General features: G+C 51.0%; 1 protein-coding gene across 1 annotated transcript in view; it reads right to left on the minus strand.

Moving 5' to 3' along the window:
• The window catches only part of HSPA12A (heat shock protein family A (Hsp70) member 12A), a 65,798-nt gene that overhangs the window by 24,321 nt on the left and 15,127 nt on the right, over positions 1 to 26,350 (minus strand). The window contains exons 2-5 of the mRNA XM_042960068.1: positions 9,277 to 9,362; positions 7,649 to 7,776; positions 4,055 to 4,241; positions 1,609 to 1,713 (exon numbers count right to left, since the gene is read on the minus strand). Coding sequence (XP_042816002.1) covers positions 1,609 to 1,713; positions 4,055 to 4,241; positions 7,649 to 7,776; positions 9,277 to 9,362 — 506 coding nt within the window. The remainder of the gene's footprint in view (positions 1 to 1,608; positions 1,714 to 4,054; positions 4,242 to 7,648; positions 7,777 to 9,276; positions 9,363 to 26,350) is intronic.

The raw sequence follows: 26,350 nt of genomic DNA on the forward strand, positions 1-26,350 counted from the left end.
GGAAGGAAGGAAGGAAGGAAGGAAGGGAGGGAGGGAGGGAGGGAGGGAGGGAGGGAGGGAGGGAGGGAGGGAGGGAGGGAGGGAGGAAGGAAGGAAGGGAGAAAGAGAAGAAAGGAAGAAAGAAAGAAAAATGAAGAAGGTACTTGAATGAATGAAAGCAGTATCACGTTCTCACATCTTTGTTTCCCTTGAGCCCTATTTCTAGAACTCTATTTCTAGAATTCACTAAATTTCTACTAGTGATCACATAATACCAAAGGCTTCTAAAGTTCCCAATTCTTTGTGGATAAAGCTCAGTACACACATCTGATTTACACCCACTCATCACCATGCCCATGGGAGGACACTGAGTGGACAGCTGTATTCCACTTAGAAATTAGCCATTCTCCCACATCCAGGACCATCACTGCACAAACCTTTGCAACAGTCATCCCAGGGGTTCACTCATATACCAGCAGCTTCCGTGGGGTCTGGGAGGGACAGCAGCAACCATTTGCCAATAGTTTACTGTGCCCAGCCCGGAGGAAGGTTTAACATCGACCCACGAGGTACACAACCTGCCCCACTCTTCAGGTTAGGGAGGTGGGTGTTGGAGAAATTAAGCGCCTTGCCCGAGATCACACAGCTGCTACGTGTGTCTTCTGCCCGTCTTTCTGTTTTTTGTTTGTTTGTTTGTTTGTTTACGGAGATATAATTCACATACCATAAAATTCTCCTTTATAAAAAACAGTTTATTTATTTTGAGGGGGGGAGTGGGAGGGGCAGAGACAGAGGGAGAGACAGAATCCCAAGCAGGCTCGGTGCTATCAGTATGGAGCCTGATGCGCAACTAGAACTCATGAACCGTGAGGTCATGATCTGAGCCAAAATCAAGAGTTGGACGCTTAACCAACCGAGCCACCCAGGTGCTCCCTAAAATTCTCCTTAGAGTGTACATTTCAGTGGGTTTTAGCATATTCACAAGGTTGTGCAACCATCACACTATCTGAGTCCATCACCCCGCAGAGAAACTCCGTTCCTATTAGCTGTCACTCCTCCCCCCTCCCCCAGCCCCTGGCAACCTCGAATCTGCTTCCTGTCTCTGTGGACCTGCCTCCTCTGGCCATTGCATACAAATGGAATCCTCCAGTATCGTCTGGCTTCTCCTCCTTAGCAGAACGTGTTCAGGGTTCACCCATGTTGTCCCGGGCATCAATGCTCTATTCCTTTTCATGGCTGAATAATATCCCATTGTAGGGACAGACCCCACTTCGTAACCTGCTCGCTGATGGACGTTCGCGCTGTTTTGCTTTTCTGTTATTACAGAGAGCGCCGCTATAAACACTCACATGCGAGTTTTTGTGCGAATACATGTTTTCATTTTTCTTAGGTGTCTGCCGAGGAGTAGAATCGCTGGGTCATGGGGTAGCTCTGTGTTTAACCTTGAGAATCTGCCAGACTTTTCCACGGCAGCTGTGCCATTTTCCATCCTGGCCAGCAGTGTACGAGGGTGCATCCTGCTTTCTGAATGCCAGTCCTACCTGTCCTCCCTCAGGGCGTTACCGCGCCCCCCCTCCCCCAGCTGGCAGGTGCACCTCGCCCACCACAGGACCCTGGCACATGCCCTACCTTCAGCGCCTGCTCCTTGAAGTACTGTAGGGCGTAAGCGAAGATTTCAAGGGCTTTGACTTTCTTGCCGTTTGCTGCCGTTAAGTCTGTATCCATGGTGAGGTCCTGGTGGGGGAGAGGAAGGAATAGTAAGGCCAGGGAGGAGAAACACACCTTGTAGCTTCGGGAACTGCTACCTGGGGATCTGGGGAGCCCGGTGAGCCATATTTCTGTTTCTTGATATTTGGTAGACCAGGATAGTGTGTCCCCCAAAATGAGACTGGCAGCATTGTCCCCTTACTCTGTCGGGGGCCCTTGCTGTCCCCTTCAGCCCCTCCCTCCACTTCTCCCTATTTTCCTCCCTCCCTCTGGTTCTCTCTCTCCTGGATCCTCACAGAGCAGAGGTCTCGGCACAGTGACAGAGCCCAGGAAGGGGGAGAAGTCAGCAGGCACCACTGCTGATGCCATTTCCATACTATTTCCACACTTGGACACACATGGTCACCCTCAGGAGCCCCCCTGGCGGAGGCCTAAATAATCACACCAACTCGCTGACGTGCACGATGCTTAAACAGACATGAAGCTTTCATTTCCCAATGAGCTGCCAACCAAGTCTCCAAAATAGAAGAGCTCCTATTTTAAGGCTTGTGCTTAATCCTCTTGGGAGCACAGCATCACTGCCTCCCTTCCTCTGCCAGAAGCTAAAGCAGTCTGGTCCTTGGGTAGAGAATGCTCTGGGAGACGCTGGCTGGACTGGGGTCATAAAAAAAAAAAAAACGACAGGAAAAGTGCTCACAGGGTGGAGATGGGCAGAGAAGGGGAGCGCACATCAGGAGGACGCTCCCAAGTCAGCCCGAAACCAACAGGCTCATTACTGCCAGGGTGAAAAATCAGTGGGGCCTCCGGATCGATCCCAGCTGGATAACTAGGCTTTGCCTTTAGAGCATGAAGGGGCACGAGGCTACTAAACCGGCCTCGTGGAGCCTGTCAGCCATCCTGAGCCATGGACGCAAACTCACTCCTCCCACCCAGCCACCTCCCACCCCTGGTGCTCAGCAGAGACGCTCCAGATTTGGGGAGGCGACTCCCAGGCTCAGAGAGATGGCCGAGCACCTGGAAGCCATAGGCTCAGAACTGAAAACATTCAAAACTGAAAAAATTCCCGTGCTTTCCACCTGCACAAGATTGCTATTCAGCACTGAATCCCATCAGGTGAACCGGGAAGGATGTATTTCTAGCAGAAGTCTGTCTGCTTCACAGAGATAGAACCACACCAAGCAGCACGCAGCCTTGGAGACCGGGTGCTGGCAGCTGGGTTTCCATTAACATTTGTCTTGTCATCTGCAAGCACTTAAGAGCCCACAAGGAAAGCAATAATGGGAGCTAGCAATTAACTAGAACTTACTAAGTACCAGGCTGGCTCTAAGAGCTTTGCGTATTTTGATTCCGTTAATCCTTACAACATCCCCATGAAGAAGGCACTGTCAGTGTCTCTATTTTACAGGAGGCGCAGAGAGGTTAAGTAACTCGGATTAAGTATCTTGAAGGTGGCAGAGGCAGGATTTAAATCGAGGCCGTCTGGTCCCGGGGTCTTAAACACCATTGCCATCCTGAATGTCTAAGTACCAAGAATTAAGGAAAATTTATGGGATAAGGTGCTCAAACTGAGGAGAACCTATCCTGTGGCCCAAATGTCTCCATGAAGCTTGGGAGACGGGCCTAACTGATGGAGACAGCTTCTAGAACTGGCACACTGGGAACAGAACTGCTTTGGGAGTTGAGCCTCTAACAATCAGGCACTTGATTTCCTGAGCTGCCTGCTTCCCCACACAGAGAGGAATGGGCCAGTTGTTATTTTTTTTTTAATTGATTGATTGAGAGAGAGAGAGAGAGAGATTGAGAGGGAGACTATCCCGGGCAGGTACCACACTCAGCTCAGAGCCCAACGTGGGGCCTGATCTCACAAACCGTGAGATCATGACCTGAGCCAGAATCAAGAGTCAGACGTTTAACTGACTGAGCCACCCAGGTGCCCTGCCAGTTGTCACTTCTAAACTAGCTAGTTAATAGCTACTGTCCTAGGTCCCCCAAGTGCCCCGAGCCCCAAGTCCCTCCTTCAGAATTCCCGATCTCCCAACGACCCAGCAACCAAAGGGGGATCTCCTGGCGTGGCATGTCCCCCACCCCTATGCCTCCAGCCAGCGTCCACTCTGGTCAGTTTCCAAGGCAAACAAGTTGTTAAATATTCTGAATATCTCTCTGCCCACGTGTGTAAAAGGAAGCGCTGTCTACTCCACAAAAGTGTTGAGTGCGCCAGGTCATCTCTAAGATCAAGGTAAAGGGATGTTAATTTCTGCTTGGGAGAAACCTAAGGGTTTCCTGAGTTAGAAAGACCTTCCCCACCCAGGCTGGAGGAACCCTGTCTCTCCAATGCGGAGGACCCGGGGCCAGGGAGAGTATAGCTTACCCCAGTGGTATGCAACTTCATCTTGAACTTCTCCAGGTACAGCCACTGCTTGGCCTCGTTGGGATCCAGGTCATGGTAAAAGTCCCTGGCGGCATATCCAAAGCTGTGGAATTTCCTCTCGGGAGTCAACAAGATGGTGGTCGGGGTCTTCTGGTTGGACACCCCAGGGTCGCCTCCTTCCCATCGCCTGACACCAAGGAAAGGCAGAGGTTATGGGACCTTCTTTCATAAGCCCAGTTCGGACAGCAGTGATTCGAGCACCTACACGTGCATGATTCTTATAGATGTGGGTGCTCATAATAGCTGCTACAGATGCTCTCTGGTTCAGCCGGTTGATCAGTGATCACTGATACGACTTCGCTTAGAAAGCAATACGAAAGGGGCAAGCACCAGGTTCTTGCTGAATAATAAGGTCTGCTTTGACCTTCCACTCAGTGTTTACTGAGGATCTACTCTGTGCAGGTGCCAGTGACAAGGAGACGAAACATCTCTCTGCCTTCCAACAACTCACAACCTAGTAGGCTATGTCTTTTGGGGGGAGATAAGGGGTCTGTGTTTTTTAATTTGCAAGCACCCAAAGCAAATGTATAGCTGGTTTGTGTCCTCTCTAAAACAAGGTAGGGTATAAACAAATTGCATAAATACCAGGCTTATCGCATGGAAACAAGGGGCCCAGGGAAATGCCCTGGGAGTCCGAGAAGGCAGAGGTGCCAGGTGGTGGGGCAGGGGAAGAATGCAGGGCTCAGGAGAGACTCAAAGGACTGACAGAGAGCTAGATCTTGAAGGATGGAAGGGCACTGCAGGCTGCTCAGAGGAGGGTGAACACAGGACATTTACCGGGATGCAAGCGACCGTATGGGGTAGAGAAGGAGTGTGTAAATGGGAAGTGTGAGAAACGAGATTGGGAAGGTGTTTGGAAGCAGGTGGAAGAGACCCCTGGGGAGAGAGAGACTTAACCAGTGAGTAACAGGGAGCCACTAAAGGTTTTAGGGCAGGGGTATGGCAGAATCCGAGTTGGGATTGAACAGAGCAAACTGAACCAGACAGGAAGCCAGGAGGCTGAGGAGGCTCAGGCCTGTTCTGGGAGCAGAGACAATGGGGCTCCAACCAGAGTTCACAGGAGAGACCCAGGAGGAAACAGACTTGGGTGCCTCCATACCAGGGTGACAGCCACCGTGACAAGGTGGCAGGAGAGCCCTGAGGGGAGCAGTGAGGCCGCAAGTCTGTGTGCTGAAGAGGTGCCAGAAGAGGCGAGAGGCGAGGACAGACAGACAGGCAGAGGCTGTGGGATTACATCCTGGAACTGATGGGAGGGTAAGGGAGTGGGGAAGGGGGTCAGTGGAGCCCCAGAGAAGCTTCCTTCCTTCCCTCAGATAGAAAGAAGGAGAATACGAAGAAGAGTAGAGAAAGCAGGTGACTCGAAGCTTCTCCCTTCTGCTCTGGGGCCACGGCAGAGAAGCCACGGCTGCCACGGTGGCCAGGAGGCTCTCTTCTGGACCAGGTCCCGGCTCTGCAGCTGGCTCCCATCCTGCCACTAGCCACATGACCACTACGAGGAGCATCTGGTGGTGACACAGAATAGGAGGGGAAGCACGCCTCTCCCCCCTCCCCCCCCACCCCCCGCCCGCCTGGAAGGTGGCAGAGCACCTGGCTGAGCTCACACCTGCTCCTGACACGGCACCGTGAAGCTTTGGTGGCACCATCAGTCCAGCCCAGGTGGAGAGTCGACCTAGATTTGCCATGCAGATGGGCCTGGAACCGTCCCTGGCAGGTGCCCCAGTCAAGCTCCCTTAAGATGCAGGCTTCTACCCAGGGAGACGGCCCCGTGGTGACCCCACTGAGACACAGGGATGATCATCACCCAGGCGGACACTGGGCACCTGAGCCAGGGTGACACTCCAAACACAACCTCTCAACGAATGGACTTCCCATTACCGTTAACACTGCCATTTTCAGTAGGCAAGGAACCTCCTGAGTTTTTCCCCCTCCAATTTTTATTCCTCCCTTCCTATTAACATACACAAAATTAAGCTTTCTCAGTCATAATTCTGTCAGTCTGTATCATGGTTATGTTAACCTGTTCTGATTGAAGTAAAATTCAGGTAGAACCTCTCTCCAAAATCTTCTCTACAAGAACTGAGATAATGTCTCTAGAGAACCTGAACGCTGCAGCTACTGGGTGAGAATTCCTCCCAAGCAATTGCAATGTGTTTTCTGCTCTTCTTGGTTTTTTTTTTTTCTTTCCAATTTTCATGACAAGGCTATCCCTTTGAAGCAACGTTTCTTAAAACAACTATGTAGAAGCTGATAAACACTGGTTCTAGCTTTTCCTAGCATGCTCTTGTCTCTTCGGGGTTTCCCTCTCTGGGGATGACAGAGCAGACCCACAGCAGGTGTCTGGCTAACCAGAGGCAGAATCTTGCTGACGACTGGACACAGAGGGCTATGCTGTCATCAGGCTTCTCTACTAGAACCGGCTTTTCATTATTTCCTGATGACAGGACACCCCCGGGTCTCTGCAGCCTCTAAGGATATCTAAACCAAGACTGGGGCGGGGGTCACTTTTGCTTCATGACTTATGTTTTAAGCAGCACGCTATAAAAACGCATAAGGTCTTACTCCAGGAGCGATACCGAGATTCCACAATTACCAGATAAAGGAGTTGTTGCAAAGCCAATCACAATGCATCTTGAGAGCCATCCTTGGGTTTGGAAAATCAGAGTGATCGACTCCTGGCTCCCAAAGCTTTGAGGGGCCACAGACTCTGCAGGAGGGCCATGCGCCAGACCGGAGGAGCCGGTGTGGATGCCGGGATCGACCAGAGTCCTCACGGACAGTTGGTCACGCATGCGGATGGGGTGGACGAGACGGCGTGCCAGGCTGCCGTGTGCCTGGTGGGGCGGGGGTGGAGGGAGGGGCGTCCTGAGCACAGAGTGTGTCCCAAGAGACCCTGGGCAACTTCAGGGTCACCCTTCAGGTCCACGTGGCTGAAATCCACCCCTCTGTTTTTTCTTAGGCATGGTGCTTTCTGCTTCTGGTCACCGTCATGTAAGAACTAGCACCTTGCCTCCTTACGTTTCAGTCCGTGCTAAGCCCTTGACGGGAAATCTCATTTCATTTGTGCACACTCTGTGAGCCAGACAGTCAGTATCCCCATTTCACAGATGAGGAAATTGAGGGTTAGAAGGCCCAGCGCTTGTGTAAGCTCACACAGTATGTGGCCGAGCTGATGCCTGGACCTCCTCCATCACAGATACCCTGAGCCAGCCCCTCTTGCCCGAGCTGCATGCTGGAATAACCTGGGCCAGATTTCAAATGCGCTGTCCAGGCCCTTCCTCAGACCAACTGAGTCAGAATTAAGTCAACGCTTTTACACACCAGGAACCTGGAGCCCAGAGATAAGAGTGGTTTACCCAAAGGGGCACAGGGGTTTTGGGCTGAGCTGGGCCACAATCCAGGACCTGCCTCCTAAGTGCCACTCACCTGCTCCTTAAACTAACTCCCTTCCCCTCCCCCAGGCCCGCCCCCAAGTGTCCACAGGTACACTGACCCGTGCCTGCACTTGGCCCTCCCCACCCATACCACAGCACTCACCTCATCACGTGGATACATTCTGGCTCCTTGGTGAAGCTGTAGGCATAGCCACTGGATGTGGTTCCAAAGTCAACGGCCACCACCACGAGAAAGGTCTGCTGCTCTGAGACATTCGGGTCAGCGTCATTCTGCAGATACACCAAGTTAAGGTGTGGGGGTGGGGAGTGGTGGTGGCCCAGCCTGGCTTTCAGGAGGATACGCCGGGGTTGGGGGGGAGGGGTCGTGCCCAGCTGTGCCCCCACTACAGACAGAATTCTGGCTCAAGTGTGCCGCACGGTGAGCCCTATGGAGAAGGCAGGCCGGCCTCAGCCCCCCACCCGGGTAGTTCAGGGAGGAATGGAGCTGTCCCTGAGTGGAGGGCCAAGCTGACAGGGTGAAGTCACTCGCCTAGAGCTTGCCCCCACCCCCTTTATCGACTGCTTATGACCATGACAAATTATGGAAGTTTCGCCATCCAGTCCGGAAGCCCAGGGGTTCCTTGACTGACACAATCTTCCCCTCACTGCCCTCCCCGAGTTCCTGTGCAGACCTCCAGACGCTGCCCGCCCAGAATATTCTCGGCCAGCTGTGGCCTGGGCACACCCAGGCAAGCACTCCATCTGCTCAGGTGGAGTGGGAATAAGGCTTTGCATGCCAGGGCCCCTCGCCATGTGATCCTGGCAAGTCCTGTCCCCTCAGGGACCAGAGACGTTCCTCAACATTAAGCAAGCGGGTCAGGCCACTCCAGCTTTCCAAACCATTTTTTTTTTTTTTTTTGAGCATGTAGACTTTTTTATATGTCCACAGAGCTCCACATTAGAAACCAATACATTTGGGGTTTGAAGTGTATTGTTTAGAGCAGGGGATGAGATCCCCACCCCTCTGCCCCTCTGGCCTCTCCCCACTGACCCCCATCCCCACACACCCCAAGGTGACCCTGAGCTCTTACAGGAGCCCTCAGGGTGCAGAGTTTGCAAACCTGCCATATGAGGGCCCAGCCATAGGTGGCCAGCTTCCCGGGTCCCCCAGGACCGAGGGAGTTCCAGGACGCTGAATAAGGTAAAACGCAGATGGTTCCAGGAAAATCAGGACAGGCTGGTACCCAGGAAGCCACCCCTCCCCTGGTACTTTTCTCTGGTCGGCTACGTGTGGGCCCCTTGAAGAGCTGCCTCACAATATCCATCTTTTCAGTGAGGGGTCAGGTGGGAGCAAATGCCCAGTCTCCAGCCCTCTCGCTGTTCAGGTCTTCTCTCTGGGGCCGGCTGTGCGAGAAGCAAGCCCAGCCACACGCGTGTGGACACGGCAGTGAACTGTAGCAACTGCATTTCACTGGAGCACCGGCCAGATGTGGCTGCTCCCTTCCAGAAGGACGCCTCACCACCTCTAGGCCCTCGATCTTTAAAGGGTTGCTCCCGCCCTGCCTGCTACCCACCCAGGCCAAGAGCCCCAGAAGCACCAGTCATACTATAGAAAGCCTTTCCAGGCCCAGGGTGGGGAAGGGGCTGGGTGGGCTCCTGAGGCTGGTACCAGGACAATATAATCTCCACCCATGAATGTGAGGGGCTGCCCAGCAGCCTGTCTCGTGAGGACGCATCCAGAAAGCAAAGATAATCAGCACATATCCCCACACATACATAAGCATTTCTTACCACAATATGGGAAGGGGACAATGGCGTTATTCCCGTGTCCCCCAGACTCCGGGCCGGAGATGAATATGCAGACGTGGGGGCTGTTTCTGAAAGGAAAGACAAATGTACTTAGAAGTGGCACGGGCTGACCCAGGGGGCAGAAGCGAGCTGCCTGGCTTTGCTGCTGCAGATGCTACTGCCCCCAAAAAGCCAGTGAACGTCGTAGGCAAGGCTGAACCCGGCCATGAACGTAGAGTGTCTGTTCTGGCACCCCCTCGTATGCGGTATTTAAAACTTGGCCAGATGAAACGCTCTTCTTCTCCCAGTGGCCACCAGGCCTCTCACTGCGTGCCACCCCCAACCCCCACTTAGCAGAGATGCTGCCCAATCCCCACGTGGCCTCAGCTCCAGGCTTGCGCCCCCTAAAGAGCTGGTTCTTAAGCCAGGCACCATGACAGGCCAAACCTGCAGCCACCTGTGCAAACTTCTGTGTACCATGTTTTTTGAAAGAGTATCCACAACCCTCAGGTTCCCTACCCAACCCCACAGACCAACAAGCCCCCTTATAGGCACATAGGACAGGACTGCAGCTTCCGGAAGGAACTTCCTTGCTTGGTGGACACGTCCCCTCCTCCCTCCCTCCAGCATGAGGCCGCATCACCACATGGGGAACTCATCTCTCTTCGGGGATACTGAAGGTCTTTGACATTCAATAAGAAAAACCACAGGGGCGCCCGGGGGGCTCAGTCGGTTAAGCAGCCGACTTCGGCTCAGGTCATGATCCCGCGGTTCATGAGTTTGAGCCCCGCGTCGGGCTCTGGGCTGACAGCTCGGAGCCTGGAGCCTGCTTCAGCTTCTGTGTCTCCCTCTCTCTCTGCCCCTCGCCTGCTCACGCTCTGTCTCTCTCTGTCTCTCAAAAATGAATAAACATTAACAAATTAAAAAAGAAAAAAGAAAAACCACAGCAGAATGACAGGTGGATCAGCATACCTAGACCCTGCACGTGGGGCCCCATAAGGTCAAACCAGAGAAGAGCCCAGAGCAAAGCAGACGAACGTCATTTTGTTGATTGCCCTGCTCCTCTCGCAATTATTCCGGTGCTGACGTTTGTCCTGACACCTTGCGAGAGCCCAGTGGCTCTCCCCCAGGAATGAGCACCCAGGGAGAAGTCACACTGTCCCCGCTGGAAGCCCCACACTGCTCTCCCTGCCCACCACCGAGGACCCACAGGGCCAGCAGCGGAGCAGGGACGGTAGGCTCCCACCCTGGTGACAATGGCCGACCCTGAGCGCCTTCCAATGCCAGGTGTTATCTGGGGTGCTCTGCGAATACTCCCCATCTAGCAGCACACAGCCTGATACCCGGCAGGAAAAAAAAAATGGGTACTTGGCTAAAACAATACTTGTGGTCAAGGAAACCCAGAGAGTGTGAGGTGTCTGACAGAGCCTAGATGCTTCTACGGGAGGACAGGCGTGGTTCCATCTGCTTCTGCTGCCAAGTCACTTGGGTTAATCCCACACACTCACTGATTTTTGTTTTTTTTCCCGCTTGGTGAGAGCTCAAATAGCATCACTACAGCAGGTGCCAAACGGGCTGAGGGAATGAAACGAATCAGGCAAGAGTGAATGTGAGGCTTCAGATCTGCACAGCCACCTCCGCTCGCTGCAGGCATACGGTCCCCCTCCTCCTGAGGAGCCTCCAATTCCAACCCCTGGGAGACACGTGCAGAAGCCAGTAAGGACAGAGGCCGAAAGAGCTGGTGGGCAAAAGGGCTTCACCAGCCATCCCTCCAAAGAAGACAAATGGTCAAGAAGCGCGTGAAACGACGTTTCGCATCACCGGTTCGTGGAGACACGCGAATCCAAACCACCATGCGCTAACTGCTTCACGCCCACCAAGATGGCCGCTATAAAAAAAAAGAAAAAAAAAAAAGAAAGGAATAACAAATGTTGGCAAGAAACTGGGGCCCTTGTAGCTACCTGGGAGTGCAAAATGGTACAGCTGCTCCGGAAAACAGCGTAGCGGATCCTCAGAAAGTCAAATATAGGAATTACCGTATGACACGGCAATCCTACTCCTAGGTGCCTACCCCAAAGATCTGAAAACAGGGATTCAAGCTGGCATGTGCATGTTCACTGTGATGTTATTCACAGTCGCCAGGAAGTGGAAACAAGCCAAGTACCCATGAACAGATGAGTCAACAAAATGTGACACGGCCATGCCATGAAATATTATGCAGCTGTAAAAAGGAATGAAATTCTTGTACACGTTGTAACATGGATGGACCAAGAAAACACTACGCCGGGTAAAATACGCTGGACGCAAGAGGACAAATGTTGTGTAATTCTACTTGTATGAAATATCTAGAGCAGGCAAGTTCATAGAGACAAACAGTAGATCAGAAGTTACCAGGGGTTGGGGGTGGGGGGGAGGAAGGAATGGGGAGTGCAGAGTTTCTGTTTTGACTGATGAGCAAGGTTTGAAAATAGTGGCGATGGAGGTTGCACAACACTGTGGACGCAATTAATTCCCTTGATGGGTACGCTTAAAAAATGTTGAAATGGCAAATTTTATGTTATATATACTTTATCACAATAAACATGTTCTCATTAAAAAAAAAAAAAAACACGCAACTTGCTCATCTTAGAAAGCAATTTCGGATTCCTGTTAGCACCCATGGGTTGGTGCTCTTGAAAAGAGAAGGGAGACATAAGCCAGGCTCCTGGCCCAGCCTGCGAAAGTCCACCTGCTTTGCTAATCTCCCGGCCAAGGGCAGCCCCTTCCATAAAACAGGGGGGAATCCTGCCTCTGCGCCAGGGAGCCCAGCCAGATGGGCCTTCCCGCCTGTCGGCGAGAAGTCTGCCCTGCCCACGGCCCCTTGGGCAGCCTACAGAGATGCCATCCAGCACTGGGAGCCACCTTCTCTCCACCTGCTACCTGCAAAGCCCGCGGCCATGTGTCCACATTTGCACAGAAGGTCTTAGAAGATACCAAATGTCTAATTGCCCAGTAAATCTGGTGTTGGCAATTAGCAAACAAGCTATTATCTACAGACAAACCATCCACCCTGCTGTCTGCTTGGTTCTAATTATCCCATCACTCAGCTCTTCCCAGCGCCTGTCCCACTGACTTGCAAAAGAGCATGTGTTGGGCCACACGTTGAACACATGCCTTGGGCCCCCAGAGGACTCCAGGATACGTGAGGACAAGACACAAGGATTTTTTTGGTTCTCCCTGTCCCTCCCCCACCCAGTTCCTTGCAGGTTACTCAGCCGGGCCTCAGGGCAATTGAATTTCATGGACTTTCTCCATCAGAAATGAAATCGCAGCTGTACCATGTGATGATGTAAACCTGATTTGCATAGAAGGCATGGAGAAGTAACATTTTTATAGATGCATCCATATCATGCAAGCCCACATCTATAGCTTTGCACAACCCAAACCAAAGATTATTCACCAGTTAAGGTGTACCAATCCAGCACAGGAGTACGCAAAGCCTGCAGTGACATTACTGTCTTATTTTTTAGGATGTCCAAGTGGTGCTCAAAAATTCGTGGGGGAAAAGAATATGGAAAAGCCTACTGCAGGTCCTGAGGGGTATGGGGAATTTCCAGCGTGTTAATGATCTTAACCAAGCCGGACAGCTCTTGTTCAATGGGTAAGTAATTAGGAATAAACAGAATGGGGTCAATGGAATATTATTTATTTATTTTTTAATTTTTTTATTACATTTCTTGATCTTTGAGAGGCAGAGAAAGACAGAGCACGAGTGGGGGAGGGGCAGAGGGGGGGGGGACACAGAATCTGAAGCAGGCTCCAGGCTCCGAGCTGTCAGGACAGAACCCGACGTGGGGCTTGAACTCGCGAGCCGTGAGATCGTGACCTGAGCCGAAGTCGGATGCACAACCGACTGAGCCACCCAGGTGCCCCAATGGAATATTATTGATCTATGGGTATGTGACAGATCTGAGATAAAAGTTGATATATGGAATATCTATATGCACAAGGCACCTGCTGAGCATCCTGGCTACTGCTTATACATAGGCCATAATCCACAGCAGGAAACGCCAACCATCACTAATTATGGACCTGTCTGTGCTTCTCCATAAAGCCACAACAATAACACCTGCCCCGTGAATATGCCCACCTACATAATAGTCCAGCACGGTACACACAGAAGGCCTTGAGCCCATTGGGAACAGAAAAGCAAGGCAGAGCTAAATGGAGATTTTCAGAGTGCAGCCTTGGGGGACAGAAAGGCAGCTGATGGAAACAGAATTGACACCCATCTGTGGAGGCAGGGAGAAGAAACTGGCAAACCAGAGATTAAAGAAGACTACTCCACCAGGAAGTGTCATCAAGGGCAGAGCTGAGGGACCTGAGACATTAAAGACACACTCTACCGTTGCAGCTACATTAAATAGACACTCGCAGTATCTTCTATTCCAAGCACTAAGTCACCCTGAAATGCGGTAACACAGAGGGATTTGATGACTTCACATCACAGAATCAGCGAAACACTGAATACTGCAAGAATGCAGACAATCAGCCACAGACCTATGGTAAGCTGAGGGCGAAGAGACCCTGAAGCTTTCCAGCAGAGCAAGAGACATTGCCGGGTTTCCTTTGCTATTAGTTTCAAACAATTTAATGTCACTTCTGTCTTGTGTATTTGCTATGCAATTTTTTTTTTTAGTTTGTGTGAACACAAAAATAAGTTGATAAGGGTGTTTCTAGGTTCACTCAACCTGGGACTCATCTCCCAACACATTCTTCAACCAAGTCACTTTTAAGATAATGTTTATGGCAAAGAGGTATAGATAAAGAAATGAAAATATCTTTGCAGCAAAGTAGAGGCTATAAATAAGTAAAAGTATGGCTCAACCCACAAGTCTCCTGCCACAGGATTTTCCTAGAACCCCAAACCAGACAGTGGAAGAGAAACTAATCGAATTTACTAGGTTAATACTAATCACTTGCCTTAAGGGTGTGAGAATTAAGTCACAGATTTCATCGGGGTTCCTCCTATAAAATGCCAGACATGTAAAGTTCAGACACGTTTTTATTTGCTCCTGGCTCTAATGGCTTTAATCAAAGCAGATGTTCTTAAAATAAAAAATAGTCTGGATAAGAAAATGTCAAAGCCAGCCATAATTCATGAACTTGCTTGTCGTTTTTCCCTGCTGGAGACATTAGTCAGCAAATGGCTGTGAGCAGAATTGTAGACTTTCTGAGATACATAAAATCAATGCTGCTCCATAAATACAACAGTAAAAAAAAAAAAAAAAGACAGAACCCTAGGGCTGACTTTATTCTACAAGGCTGTAGGCTCATATGTGAAATGACAGGTGGCCTCAACAATGGTGACTCCCCAGCTTTTCCAAATAGACCTTCTTTCTAGTTTTCAGATTCATATATCTATCAAATGAATGTCAGTTTCAAGAGGATTTTTAAGGTCTAGTCCTTGCAATTTACAAAATGCAATAAATATTTTCATTTCTTTCCCCTCCTAGCTGTGAGATAACAGGTATTTGCTGACAATTGCCTAAAACCAGGCTATTTGTAAAAAGCTCTCCCTTTCTCTCTCTCCTTATATGCCTTCCCCGCACTGTCATCTTTGAAAATTGATCAGCTCAAGGTCATGGGTAGGTGACGGAAAAAAATCTTTTAAGAAGGAAAATAAAAAAAATTTATTACCCTATAACAGGCTCCATGGCTAGCTGAACTAATGCATTATTACTGTAAGCTGAACTTCCATTTCAGTAAATAATTTATGGGGTTTCTTTTTTAATCACCATGGTTGATGTCCAGAGTAAATGGAAATTTTATTGGCATGAACTGGGAGACCCTCCTGGCTACAAAGAACACTGAGTGTAAAATAGCTGCTCTCCAAACACTAAATAATAATTATGGAAATGAGTATTTACAGTGGCAGAAACCACAACACCGGGCACAGCCGAGAGAAGCAGGCTACACCAGGCCCATCCTGACACTGGGCACATCCTCCAATTATCTACCCCTTGGGATGGTTTAGGAGATGAGGTGCCCCAATGAGAGAGAACTGGAGGAACTGGATTTCCCCAGAGGCAGTGAGCCCCCCAAGTCCCTGCGACCCCAGACCATGAGCAGGATGGTTCACATGCACATGTGCATCTAGGTCACCACCGGGGGAGGTGAGGAAATGGTCCCTAGACCAACAGGTCTTCCTACTAACTTTCATGAACTATATCCAGCAACCTCACAGCCCTGACCCCTGGAACCTGACATTTGGAGGGGCTCCATCAGATCACCCCCTACATGGTATTAAAATATTTCTGCTCACCTGGCTTCAGTTCCACAGACCTTGGGCTCATCTGAGCAGGGCCATGTTTCAATTAATCTCTGATTCTGCAGTTCTTTACATGTCACAGGCACTCAATATGTTGAGTAGGTGGATAGATGGATGGGTAGATGGGTGGATGGGTGGATGGATGGATGGATGGATGGATGGATGGATGGATGGATGGGTGGATACATAGGTAGGGGAATGTATGTATGTATGTATGTATGGATGGATGGATGGATGGATGGAGAAATGGGTGGGTGAATGGCTAGATAGATGAACAGTTGGGTGGATGGATGGATATATGGAGGTATAAAAGGATGGGTAGTTAGATGGATAGATGGATGGGTGGATGGAAGGGTATGTTTATACCCGTGGATGGATGTTTATATGTATGCCCATAAGTGGACTCAGTTACTATCCACAGATTTGGAGGGATACAGAGGTCTTTTCCAACTGAGGCATTGACCCCCCCTCCCCAAGTCATAATATTAATAATACATGTGTTGAGTTACTTCCAACAATGTGGAATCAGCTCTCAAAGCACCCGGACCTGCCTCTCTCCTCAGACGTTCCCTTTGGTCATTGGAACCACCATCGTTTCCAGATAGGTTTCCTAGACTCCTGCCTCCTGTCTTACTGCATTCCCAAGCTGAGTCATTCCTGTGAGAGATTCTTAGCATCTTTCACATTCCCTTCCTCCTCTGCAACCACAACCTTGGTCCAGATCCTGCTGACACTCACCAGGGCTCCCGCCCAGCATCTCTCAGACTCCCTGCTCCAGGTCTGCCCCTTCAAAGTCATGCTCCCCTACAGGCAGAGCCATCCGGTCAAACTGAGGTCTGCCCATAGAACTCACCACTGTCAGGTTCTTCAATTCCCAGACTCCACAAGATGGAAGTCTAGCACACTGCCAGCACCGGGCCCTTGGAAGTCTACCCCACCTCCCTCTGTGGCCTCTCCTCCTTCCATCGCCCCACCCCCTTCCCAGCCATATCAAACCTTGTCACAGAGCCTGGATTATCTGTGCTTGGTCCTGCCTCCATACTGTGCCCAGAGGACACCCTCATTCTGCAGTATCCTCCAAAAGTCAGCCCCCTCTGTTTGAGGGAGGAGAGTCTTCCTAGCGTTCTCAGCCAGGAGGAGAAAGGAACTTGTTCATCGGAACCTGGGGACCAACTGACAAAACCCGGACTGCTACGGGACAAGTGCCAGGTTTCTCCAAGAAGCGAATTACAAGGACAACATACAGGAAAAGAGGGGAAACCTACAGATCAAAGCATCTCAGACTCGTGCATCAGAATCACCAAGAATGCTTGTCAAACAGATGGCCGGCCCGACCCCCCATCCCAAAGTTTCCACTCTGACAGGTCTGGGACAGCTGAGAACTTGCATTTCTAATGAGTTTCACATCAACCTGATCAGCCCCAGAGACTGACCCCCATAGCTTAAAAGATGCTTAAGAGACATAGTAACTCCAGACCCTGCAACGCATGAACCTTTATTGGATCATGATTCAAACGAACAACAACAAAAAAGACCAAGTAGAGGGAACAGACACATCACCAGCCTGGGCTGCGGGGCCAAGGGGCATGTCTCCTCAGAACCAAGACAGCTTAGGAACAGGAACAGCAAAGCCAGAGTTGGCTCTGTTGTTCACAGGAGAGCATTTGTAAGGGACACGAATGACTCCCGAGGGTGACACAGAATATGGGTAAGCGGGCGGCTGGAGAATGCAGAGGCATGTACGTTCACCTCCCTCTGGACACACCTTCTCCCTCCGTGAAGTGGGGCTCCTCAGGGCCTCTATCACTATGTTTCGATAAACAAAGGACATAATTCAGGAGAAACGCTCTGAAATAACAGCCCCCACTTGCCATCTGCTGAATTCCTTAATGGGGTCATACGTGCACGTACAGTTTCGACTCTAGGCTCTTGTATGAGTTTGTTCAAACTCACATTATTCATTTGAAATGATTAGAAATGAACAGACCCAGAAACCTATCAGGAAAGCCATCACGTTACTCACGGAATATGAATTTCATGCCAAGCTAAGAGCTTTATAGGTGTAGCTCATGAAACCCTGCTGTGCGAGTGGGGGCTGTGAGGCACTGTCATCATTCCCATTCCGTGGATGAGAAAAGTAAGGCCCAGAACGCTAAGGAGCCCACACTGTCAGGATGCCACGCAGCTTGACAGAGCTCTCCAGCTCTTACCCTGCCTGCCTGCACTACGCCCGATATCAGGTCTGCGACAGGCGTCACTGCTCACGACAGGTGAAGCTACAAGGGAGATGTCAACATAAATCCCCATTTCACCGGTGAGCAGACAGTGAGGGGGAGGTCAGGAGGTCACGATCACAGGGCACTTCCGAGCCCTAGCTGGCGAGCTCCGCCTCCAGGCTCAGAAGACTGTGGGGCTCATGCTTCCTTGGGCTCTGAGGCCCGACAGTGCTCTCCATTTTTGAAAGCCGTTATTCTTCCAATCCAAAGATCAAGGCGTGGGAGGGGCTGCTGACAATGCGGAAGTTAAACGTACAAGCTCAGGGTCAGGAAAGCTTGAGTTCAAATCCTAGTATGGCCACTCCCAAATGCACGATGTTGGGTGAGCTACTTAATTTCTCAGGAGCCTCAGTTTTCTCTGGAAACTGGGGGGTGGGGGGTTCATAATGATGGCGATATATTTTATAGGGTCGCTACAAGGACGAAATGAAATAATCCCCATAAGCCCCGGTGCATGGCAAGCATTCAATAAATTATAGATGTTATTTATTATCACTACCATCATCATCATCATCATCAAACAGGTCCAATTGCTGTTGAGTAACGGGCCATGTGCCTCCACCAGGGGACAGGCGAGCGCCCACATACGCAACGCACAAAGTCAGCGAACACTTTTGCTTTCAGTGGTGTCTCTCCAGGCTTGTTAATCAAGGATAAAAAGACCCACCGGACAGACGCTCGGCACATGGAAGCTTCAGGAAACCTCTTAGTGATGGGAAACAGTGCTGGTGCTGCCACGGGTGAGAGACTGTCTGGCCCCGGCTTCATTGCTCAGCCCATCTGCTCCCCCCAGGGGCACTTTCAGAAGGATGGGGGAGAGTCTGGGAAGCCACATGCCCCACTCCCATCAGGGAATTCGCTGCGAGTTTTCCTGTTCTCCACGATGAAGCACATTTCAAAACTGAACAGGTAAATGAAGAAGCTCTCCCACCCCAAGGAAAAGATTCCACGTGCCTGGGCCCCCGGAAGACCCCGATTAGACTTCCCCAAGTTCTATCATGAACAGCCTTGGGACAGCTCAGTCTGCAGAGGCCACAGCACAGGGGTGCCGACTGCACCAAAGGGAAAGACAGAGGCAGTGCCATTCTGGCCCGTTGGTCTCACACCGAGTGGAATATCTCCCCTCCTAAGCATTCACCATCTGTGCCTGGGGAGGGGGAAGGGAGGGGGGAGACCGGGAGGTGAGGGTGCGGGGAGACAGACAGCTGGCTCTCCCCCCCACCCCTTCAGCTGAACCTTTGTCCATCTTCAGGCAGGAAGGGCTGCCCTTAGCGCATGTGCGCCCCAGGCTGGGGAACCTGAGCACAAACTTCCCATGCTCTGCCAGCGCCCTGAGAGCTGAGGCTTATGCTCATACATTACAGACCCCTCTGAAGAGTGCCTTAATAGAAGAGACAGTTTGCACGCTGCACAAAGGCACCTGCCTTGGGGGAGGGATGTCTCCCAAGCAGGGCTGCACCCATCAGTAGGTAGGGGTGCCATGTTCTTACCACAAAGGTGCCATCCCAAGCCATGAAATGTAGGGCTTTTCCCAATTTTCACACCCAGAGCAGATCTTTTACTAATTCATCTCAAAGTACTATAAAAGTACTTAATAGTCAAACAAGAAAGGAAATACCTCCTAAGGTACTGAGTTCCCCATCACGAGAGGGGTTCAAGCTAAGGTCAAGAACCACTTACTAGCAGAAGAATAACAAAGGGTCAAAAAACTGGGAGCGCGTAGGAATAGACTGTATAGATTCATGCATGCCCTCACTATCCATCAGGAGCTAAGAAGCTGTGTTGCAGTGTGGTTAAGTACGGGGGGGGACTGGTCTAAATCCCAGCTCAGTTACTTACTGGTCTTGGTGGATCCAGCTGTGTCCACCCAAAATCCATTTCTCTCTTCTTAACTAACCCCCAATTCTACATGACTAGCCAGGGGGTGGAGGAAGGGGGACCTTTCCCCAGCCCCAGGGTCGATCCTGAGTAATCTAAATCAATCATGGCAAACCTCTTCCCCTTGCCAATGACAGAAGTGGAAATGGGTTTGTGACCCATAGTTTTGGCTCATGGAACACGAAGGAACGTCAGCTGGGGGGGGGGGCCCTCTGGGAAAAAAAATTCTTACTCTAAAGACAGTGCCCAGGAGAAGAGTCATGGGCATGTAGAAACAAAAAACCAACACCCGTGGGCACCATCTTGCCACCACCACCAAAATAACCCCCATCCGTTCTTGAGGGGGTCCATGAGCTGCCAAATCAGCCTGCCTTGGAGCTTGCTGGACTTCCGGACTTTCCATCCTGAGTCATAATTAATTTCCTTTTTTCTGGAGACAAGATAAAGGCAGGTCTTTCATGCCTTGCAGCTAAAAACCGATGCATAGCTGTGCAACCTTAAACAAGTTACCAACCTCCTCCGTGGCTTGGTTTTCCCTCTGTATTAAATAGGATAAGAATAACCCTTACCTCTCAGGATTAATGAGGATTAAATGGGAACAATGCAGGCAAAGGTTTTAACAAATGTGACTATTATTATTTATACAGTGTCTCATTTTATCCCCACAAACAACCCAGTGAGGTAGAAAACAGGTTGTTGTTAGCCCCATTTAACGGCCGAGGAAACCATGGCACAGAGAGGTTAAGCATCTTCCTGAAAGCACACAGCAGTAAGTGCCTGTCTCCAATGCCCGAGATCCTTCCCTCCATGACATTCCAGCCTCGATGAGGTTCCAGGACTCTGTGATTGGCCAGAGTCTGTGCCCTGGGCAGCTAGGGGCACGGCACCGCGAACACTGAGAGCCGTGAAGGGAGTAGAAATGAGGGGGGACTGCAAATGGGCATGAGTTTCTTTTCGGGGCAATGAAAACACTCCGGGATTTGACAGAGGCGACAGTTACACAACTGTGGGGATATACTAACAGCCACTGAACTGTATACTTTAAAATGGTGAACTTTATGACAGGTTCATTTTTGTATGATGTGAATCTCAAAAAAAAAATCAAAGAGCTGGTGGAAAGCACTCTGTAAGGAAAATTGTCCCCTGTCCCGCCTGTACTCAGGAGTGCAGCCTTCCTCCCTGGAAGCAGACATCAGTCACTCCCACCCACCCTGGCCTCCGCTCCCTCCCGCCCTCCCTCCAACCCTGGGCAGCCGCCAACCTCTCTGCCTGGCAGTTTGGGGCAATTCTCTCGGAACTTGTCCAGTGGCAAAGCTGGCTGCCAGTGTCGGACTCTCCGAGCAGGCCGGGGCCAGCAGCTGGCTCTGGCCTGTCCCCAGGCACCCTGAGCTCTGGCAACATGTGAACAGAGGCACAGAGCAGGGACGGTACCCCAGTCACCAGCTGTATTTTCACTTTTCCCCTAGACGCTCTGTAGCTGCCGGCTGGCCAGAGCTGAATGCCAAGCTCCTTCCTGACGGGAGGGCTGCAGACACAGGACCTGGCAGTGCTTCCCCCCACAGACAGGCAGTTTCAAGGCATTCTGGAATAAATGCCAGAAGACGCCCAATACTCTGCAGCCGTAACCAGCCCTCTGCAGGAGTCACTGCCCCATCTTGTCGGGAGGGCAAGCTGCATCAGCATTAGAACATTCTTCTGTGTAATGACTTGTATGTACCACTGCCACTGAGCCAGGGTCCTGGGGCTGGCAGGTGTTCAGGAGCCTGCCTGAGAAATGGCTGCTTCCAGAAGATAAAGAAAAAGAGAAGGCAAATGCCACAAGGGGCTCCAAAGAGCACCTGGGGAGGCCAATTATGGACCATCCACTGCGGCCTGGACGGGGGCTTCCAAGGGGATGACACATGGGAGGGAGCATCCCTGGATGCTGGACACCCTCAGGAACCAAATACCCTCTCAGCACGGGTGGCCCTGGCATCTGGACACAGAACATTCCTCACACGGTGGGCAAACACTGCCATGTTAGCAGGCAGGAGAGAAAATCCTTTCAGAGACTTTTAAAGACTTTTTAAGTTTCGAATCCCTCATTCTTACTTTTTTTTTTTTTAATACAAAACCTTCAATGACGGATTGACATTCTTACAAAGAAAGAATTAGTGAACTGGGTTAAGATATTGATTAACTTGAGACTTTGCAAAGCTAAGCAGGCATGGCAAAATTTCAAGAGAAACTACTCTTGCAAGGATTTAAAATAGAGTACCTACTTCCAGGGTGGTAAAGGCAGGAAAAAAAACAAAGAAAGAAAACCAATGAATAATTCCCCAAGGACCAGATGTGCTCAGAATCTTTTCCCAAGGAATAGAGAGGCCACGTAAAGGTACTTTCCGGGGAATGAGGTTTACTTCCTCAGGCTACTCCACAGAGCAGGGGGGAAGCCCCAAGCCACAGGACCCAAGGTGTCTCCCAAAGCGTCTCATGGCCTGCCTAACACCAAGCGGCTTTGATGAGGTGGGCGGAGCCTTAATATACTACATAAAGTACTTTATAGAATACATGAACATACGACATGAATCCCCAGGAAATAATGCACGTTCTGTGTTTAGGGGCCACAGTGAGGCCACACAGATGGTCCTAGCTGCCCACACACCCTGGGGCATGCATGTTGTATGAGCACGAGTGGGCTTGAGGGCACTTGGCCTCCAGGACCCTGGTCTAGCCGCTGCAGTGCCTGGGAGGCAAGAACCAAGGTCCAGGGAATGGGAATGGGACTTTGCACGCGTTCACACACACACACGCGCGCACACACACACACACACACACACACCACCAACCACAGATGACCAACTGCCCAAGCTGGGGCTTAGGAAGGACTTCCAGGGCATCCATAAGCCCAGGTGGTCTGTCTGTGGCTTTTTATTACTGTTGTCCCACAGGCCTGTGCATCCCAGGATGCGGGCCTGCCTGCTTCATTAAGCCCAACCCTGTGCATGGGCAGTCTCTCTGACTGCATTGTTATCTTTAACAGCTCCTTCTGGAACTCAATTAATCAACAGCCATCTCCTCTGCAGAGCAGAATGCTCCAGACACAGAGTGACCAGCCTGACTCCCCACAGGCACACCCCCACTGAGCTGGGAATGTCTGAGAGCAGGGCAGTGACCTGCCCTCTGGGGGGCGACCTCCAGGAGGAGCCCACAGGAATGCCTCAAACTGGGAGAAGTGGGAGCCCGTGAGAGGGACACCGGCACAGGTCTGTTCTCCTCGCCCTCATCTCCCTGCCTCTCTCTCTCCCCACAGACATAGTCCAGAAGGTCTTAATGATGTGGACCCAACTCTGAGGGCATTCTGGGTTAGCGAACAAGAAGACTTCCAGAAGCTAAATACGCGGTGGGGAATTTCTACCCAAGCTGAACACATCCCTGTCCTGGGACCCAGAAGTGAGTGCCCATACGAGCCCACGACAAGATCTGTTCCAGAAAGTTCACAGTGGTATTTTTCATCATCGCCCCAAACTGGAAACAATCCACATGTCCATCAGTAGGAGAATGGCTGAACCAAGTGTGGGATCGACGTGCAATGAAACTACTCCACAGCACAATCACTTCAGCATTACCTGGGAAGTTCATCAACTAGGGCCCACGTGAAACAGTCCCCTTCCCCCCTCAAGGCCTGTGTGTGCGTGTCCATGCCGTCCTCTGCCCCATCCCCATCGGGCTGCCGTTGATCTTGTCTAGGGGACATCCATCATACGGGTATTTAATTCAGGAGACTCCAACTACAAGTTATCAGGCCAAAACAGGGTGAATGATTTCAATTTAAAAATTGTAATTAATGAAACTGTAAAATTCCATTTTTCACTCTTAATTAGACACCGTGGTAAAGTGTCACACGGGGATTGGGGTAGGGGAGGCAGCCCCAGGGTGGTGATGCTTGACTGGCATCTTCAAGGTCAAGTTTGCTGAGCGCACAAGATAGGGAGAGAATACCAGGCAAAGGGAACAGTGTGAGCAAAGGCAGAGAGGTGTGGAGGGCTTCCCAGAGGGCCCTGCCCTCTGCCTCCAGGCTGTTCCCCTGGATCAAGTCTATCCACCAATTTCATCAGGTTTACTCCAAGCCTCAAGCACCGACTGTGGCTCTCTATTGCCCTACATATCAGATCTAGCTTGTTAACCCATCAGATGCCTCCATCAGCCCCTCCCCACTGCTGCACAATCATTACTGTCCCCATAACCCCCTGTACCAGCTGGACTGTTGTTGGACATCTGGGAAGCCATCTGCCATCCTGCAGGCCTGGCTCACGCACCCGTCTGCAGGGAGAAAAGGCCCCGCTGCCCTTGCCCCACTCTGCCCCTGCTGTCCTTGCCACGGGAAGAGCTGACTCTCGTGGCTGCTCTCCAACCAGGCCCAGCCCTGGGCTACCCTTCTGGGGTTGGGGATGCGATCCAACACCTGACGTCGGCCGGGCCTGGGAAGACACCTGGTTCCACCTTCACCAGCTCTGCCACAGACACAGCTGTCCGGGGCCTCAGTTTCCACGGCTGCAAAGCGGGTAATGACTATTCCCCCCTCATAGGGCTGTGTGAAGACTACAAGGGAAGACCTAGAAAAAAGTTCCAGCACTGAGCTGGAGACAGAGCAGGTGCTCAAGAAGCACAGGCTTGCCTGCTGTTTCAAGACCCAGAACACACACGTGCTGGCTGAGGTTTTCCACCTGAATCTCTACCTGAGGGCCACTAAGCCCCTTCCCGTGTCCACAGCATCACGTATGCACCCCAGAAATCACTGCGGGCCAGCAGGGTGACCGTCAGCCTCCCCTCCCCGAAGCTGGCCAGGCTAACTCATGCTGTGTGTCCTACCCCAGAATTTCCACCCAAGCTGAACGCACCCCTGCCCTGGGACCCGGCAAATCTGTGACGAGGATTCTACTCAAGAGAAGTGAGTGTGGATATGTGCCCACAAAAAGATCTGTTCCAGAATGTTCACAGCAGTTTTATTTTCCATAATCTTCAAAAACTGGAAACAATGCAAACACCCATCAAGGGAGGATGGGTGAACCAAGTGTGCTGCAGCCATACGATGAGAGTACTCAGCAATAAAGAGGGAACAAAGTATCAATACACCCAACAATGTGAATGAACCTCAAAAGCACGATTTTGGATAAAAACCCTGGACGTGAAGGATTCCATTCACATGAAGTTCAAGAACAAGTACATCTAAAGTGAGGGGCGCCTGGGTGGCTCAGTCAGTTGAGCGTCTGACTTCGGCTCGGGTCATGATCTCACAGTTGATGGGTTCAAGCCCGCGTCGGGCTCTATGTTGACAGCTCAGAGCCTGGAGCCTGCTTCGGATTCTGTGTCTCCCTCTCTCTCTCTCTCTCCCCCTCTCTCTCTCTCTCTACCCTTCCCCCCTCATGCTCTGTCTCTCTCTCCAAAATAAATAAACATTTAAAAAAAATTTTTTTAAGTACACCTAAAGTGAAAGATGTCAGAACAATGGTTCCTCACTGGGTGGGTAGAGACTGCCTGAGACAAGGCACAAGGGAATGTTCTAGAAGGATGAAAATATCCTGTATCCTGCCTGGTGGGGTGGTTACACAGTGTCTCACCTTCCTATGGCTGCTGTGATAAATCTTGATTAACCTAGTGACCGAAAACCAGAGAGTTTTCTATGGTTTATTCACATTGTGGATGGTTCATTTTCTATGGTTCATTCACATTGTTGGGTTTATTGTTGGGTGTATGTTTTCTATGGCTGCTGTAATACATCTTTATTAACATTGTGACCGAAAACCGGAGAGTTCTGGAGGTCTCAAGTCTGAAACGGGTCTCACTGGGCTAAAATCAAGGTCCTGGAGGCTCCAGAAAAAAAGCCATCTCCTTGCCTTTGCCAGCCTCTCGAGGACATCTGCATTCTTTGCCTTGTGTCCCCTTCCTCCGTCTTCAAAGCCCGGAGCAAAGCATCTTCCAATCTCTGTCTCTGACCCTCCGGCCTCCCTCTTTCACTTTTAAGGACCCTTGGGATTACACTGGGCCCACCCAGATAATCCAGGATAACCTCCTCTCCTCGGGACCCTGGATTGAATCACACCTGCCCCGCAAGGTAACATGCGGTGTGAGTGTTGCGGGAAAGTGGGACACGCACATCCCCGGAGGGCGTCCCTCAGCCTCCACACACATGGTGCATGCACATGCATGTAAAGCTGTGCACTTAGCAGTCCAAAGCTTCACGGTATTGGCGATTGCACCACCAATCACAACACTAAGGAGCAAACAAGGACGGCTCCGGGTGTCCTGTCCCAAGAACGACTTTGCAGGTACCCCTTCCCTTAATCCCACACCACCCTGCACCGGTGCCCAGCTTTACAGGAACTGAGGCGTGGCTGAGAGCAAACCTCTCTTGCCGCTGGCAGGAGACAAAGCTAATTGGAACCCGAGTCTGAGGACTCCAGAGCCCTGCTCCTTGAGGTCACCAAAGACCCCTGCTAGGGGGGTCAGGAAGGCGGCACAAAGGAGAAAGGGTTTCCTTCCAGGCCCGCTTTTACTGCGATGTGGGTACAAGGATTTCCCCTAACTCTGCTCTGGGACCGGGGGGATGAGAAAAGAAAAGTCAAAGCAGAGT

Source organism: Panthera tigris, chromosome D2 (assembly GCF_018350195.1).
Source record: "Panthera tigris isolate Pti1 chromosome D2, P.tigris_Pti1_mat1.1, whole genome shotgun sequence".
NCBI classification, from domain to species: Eukaryota; Metazoa; Chordata; class Mammalia; order Carnivora; family Felidae; genus Panthera; species Panthera tigris.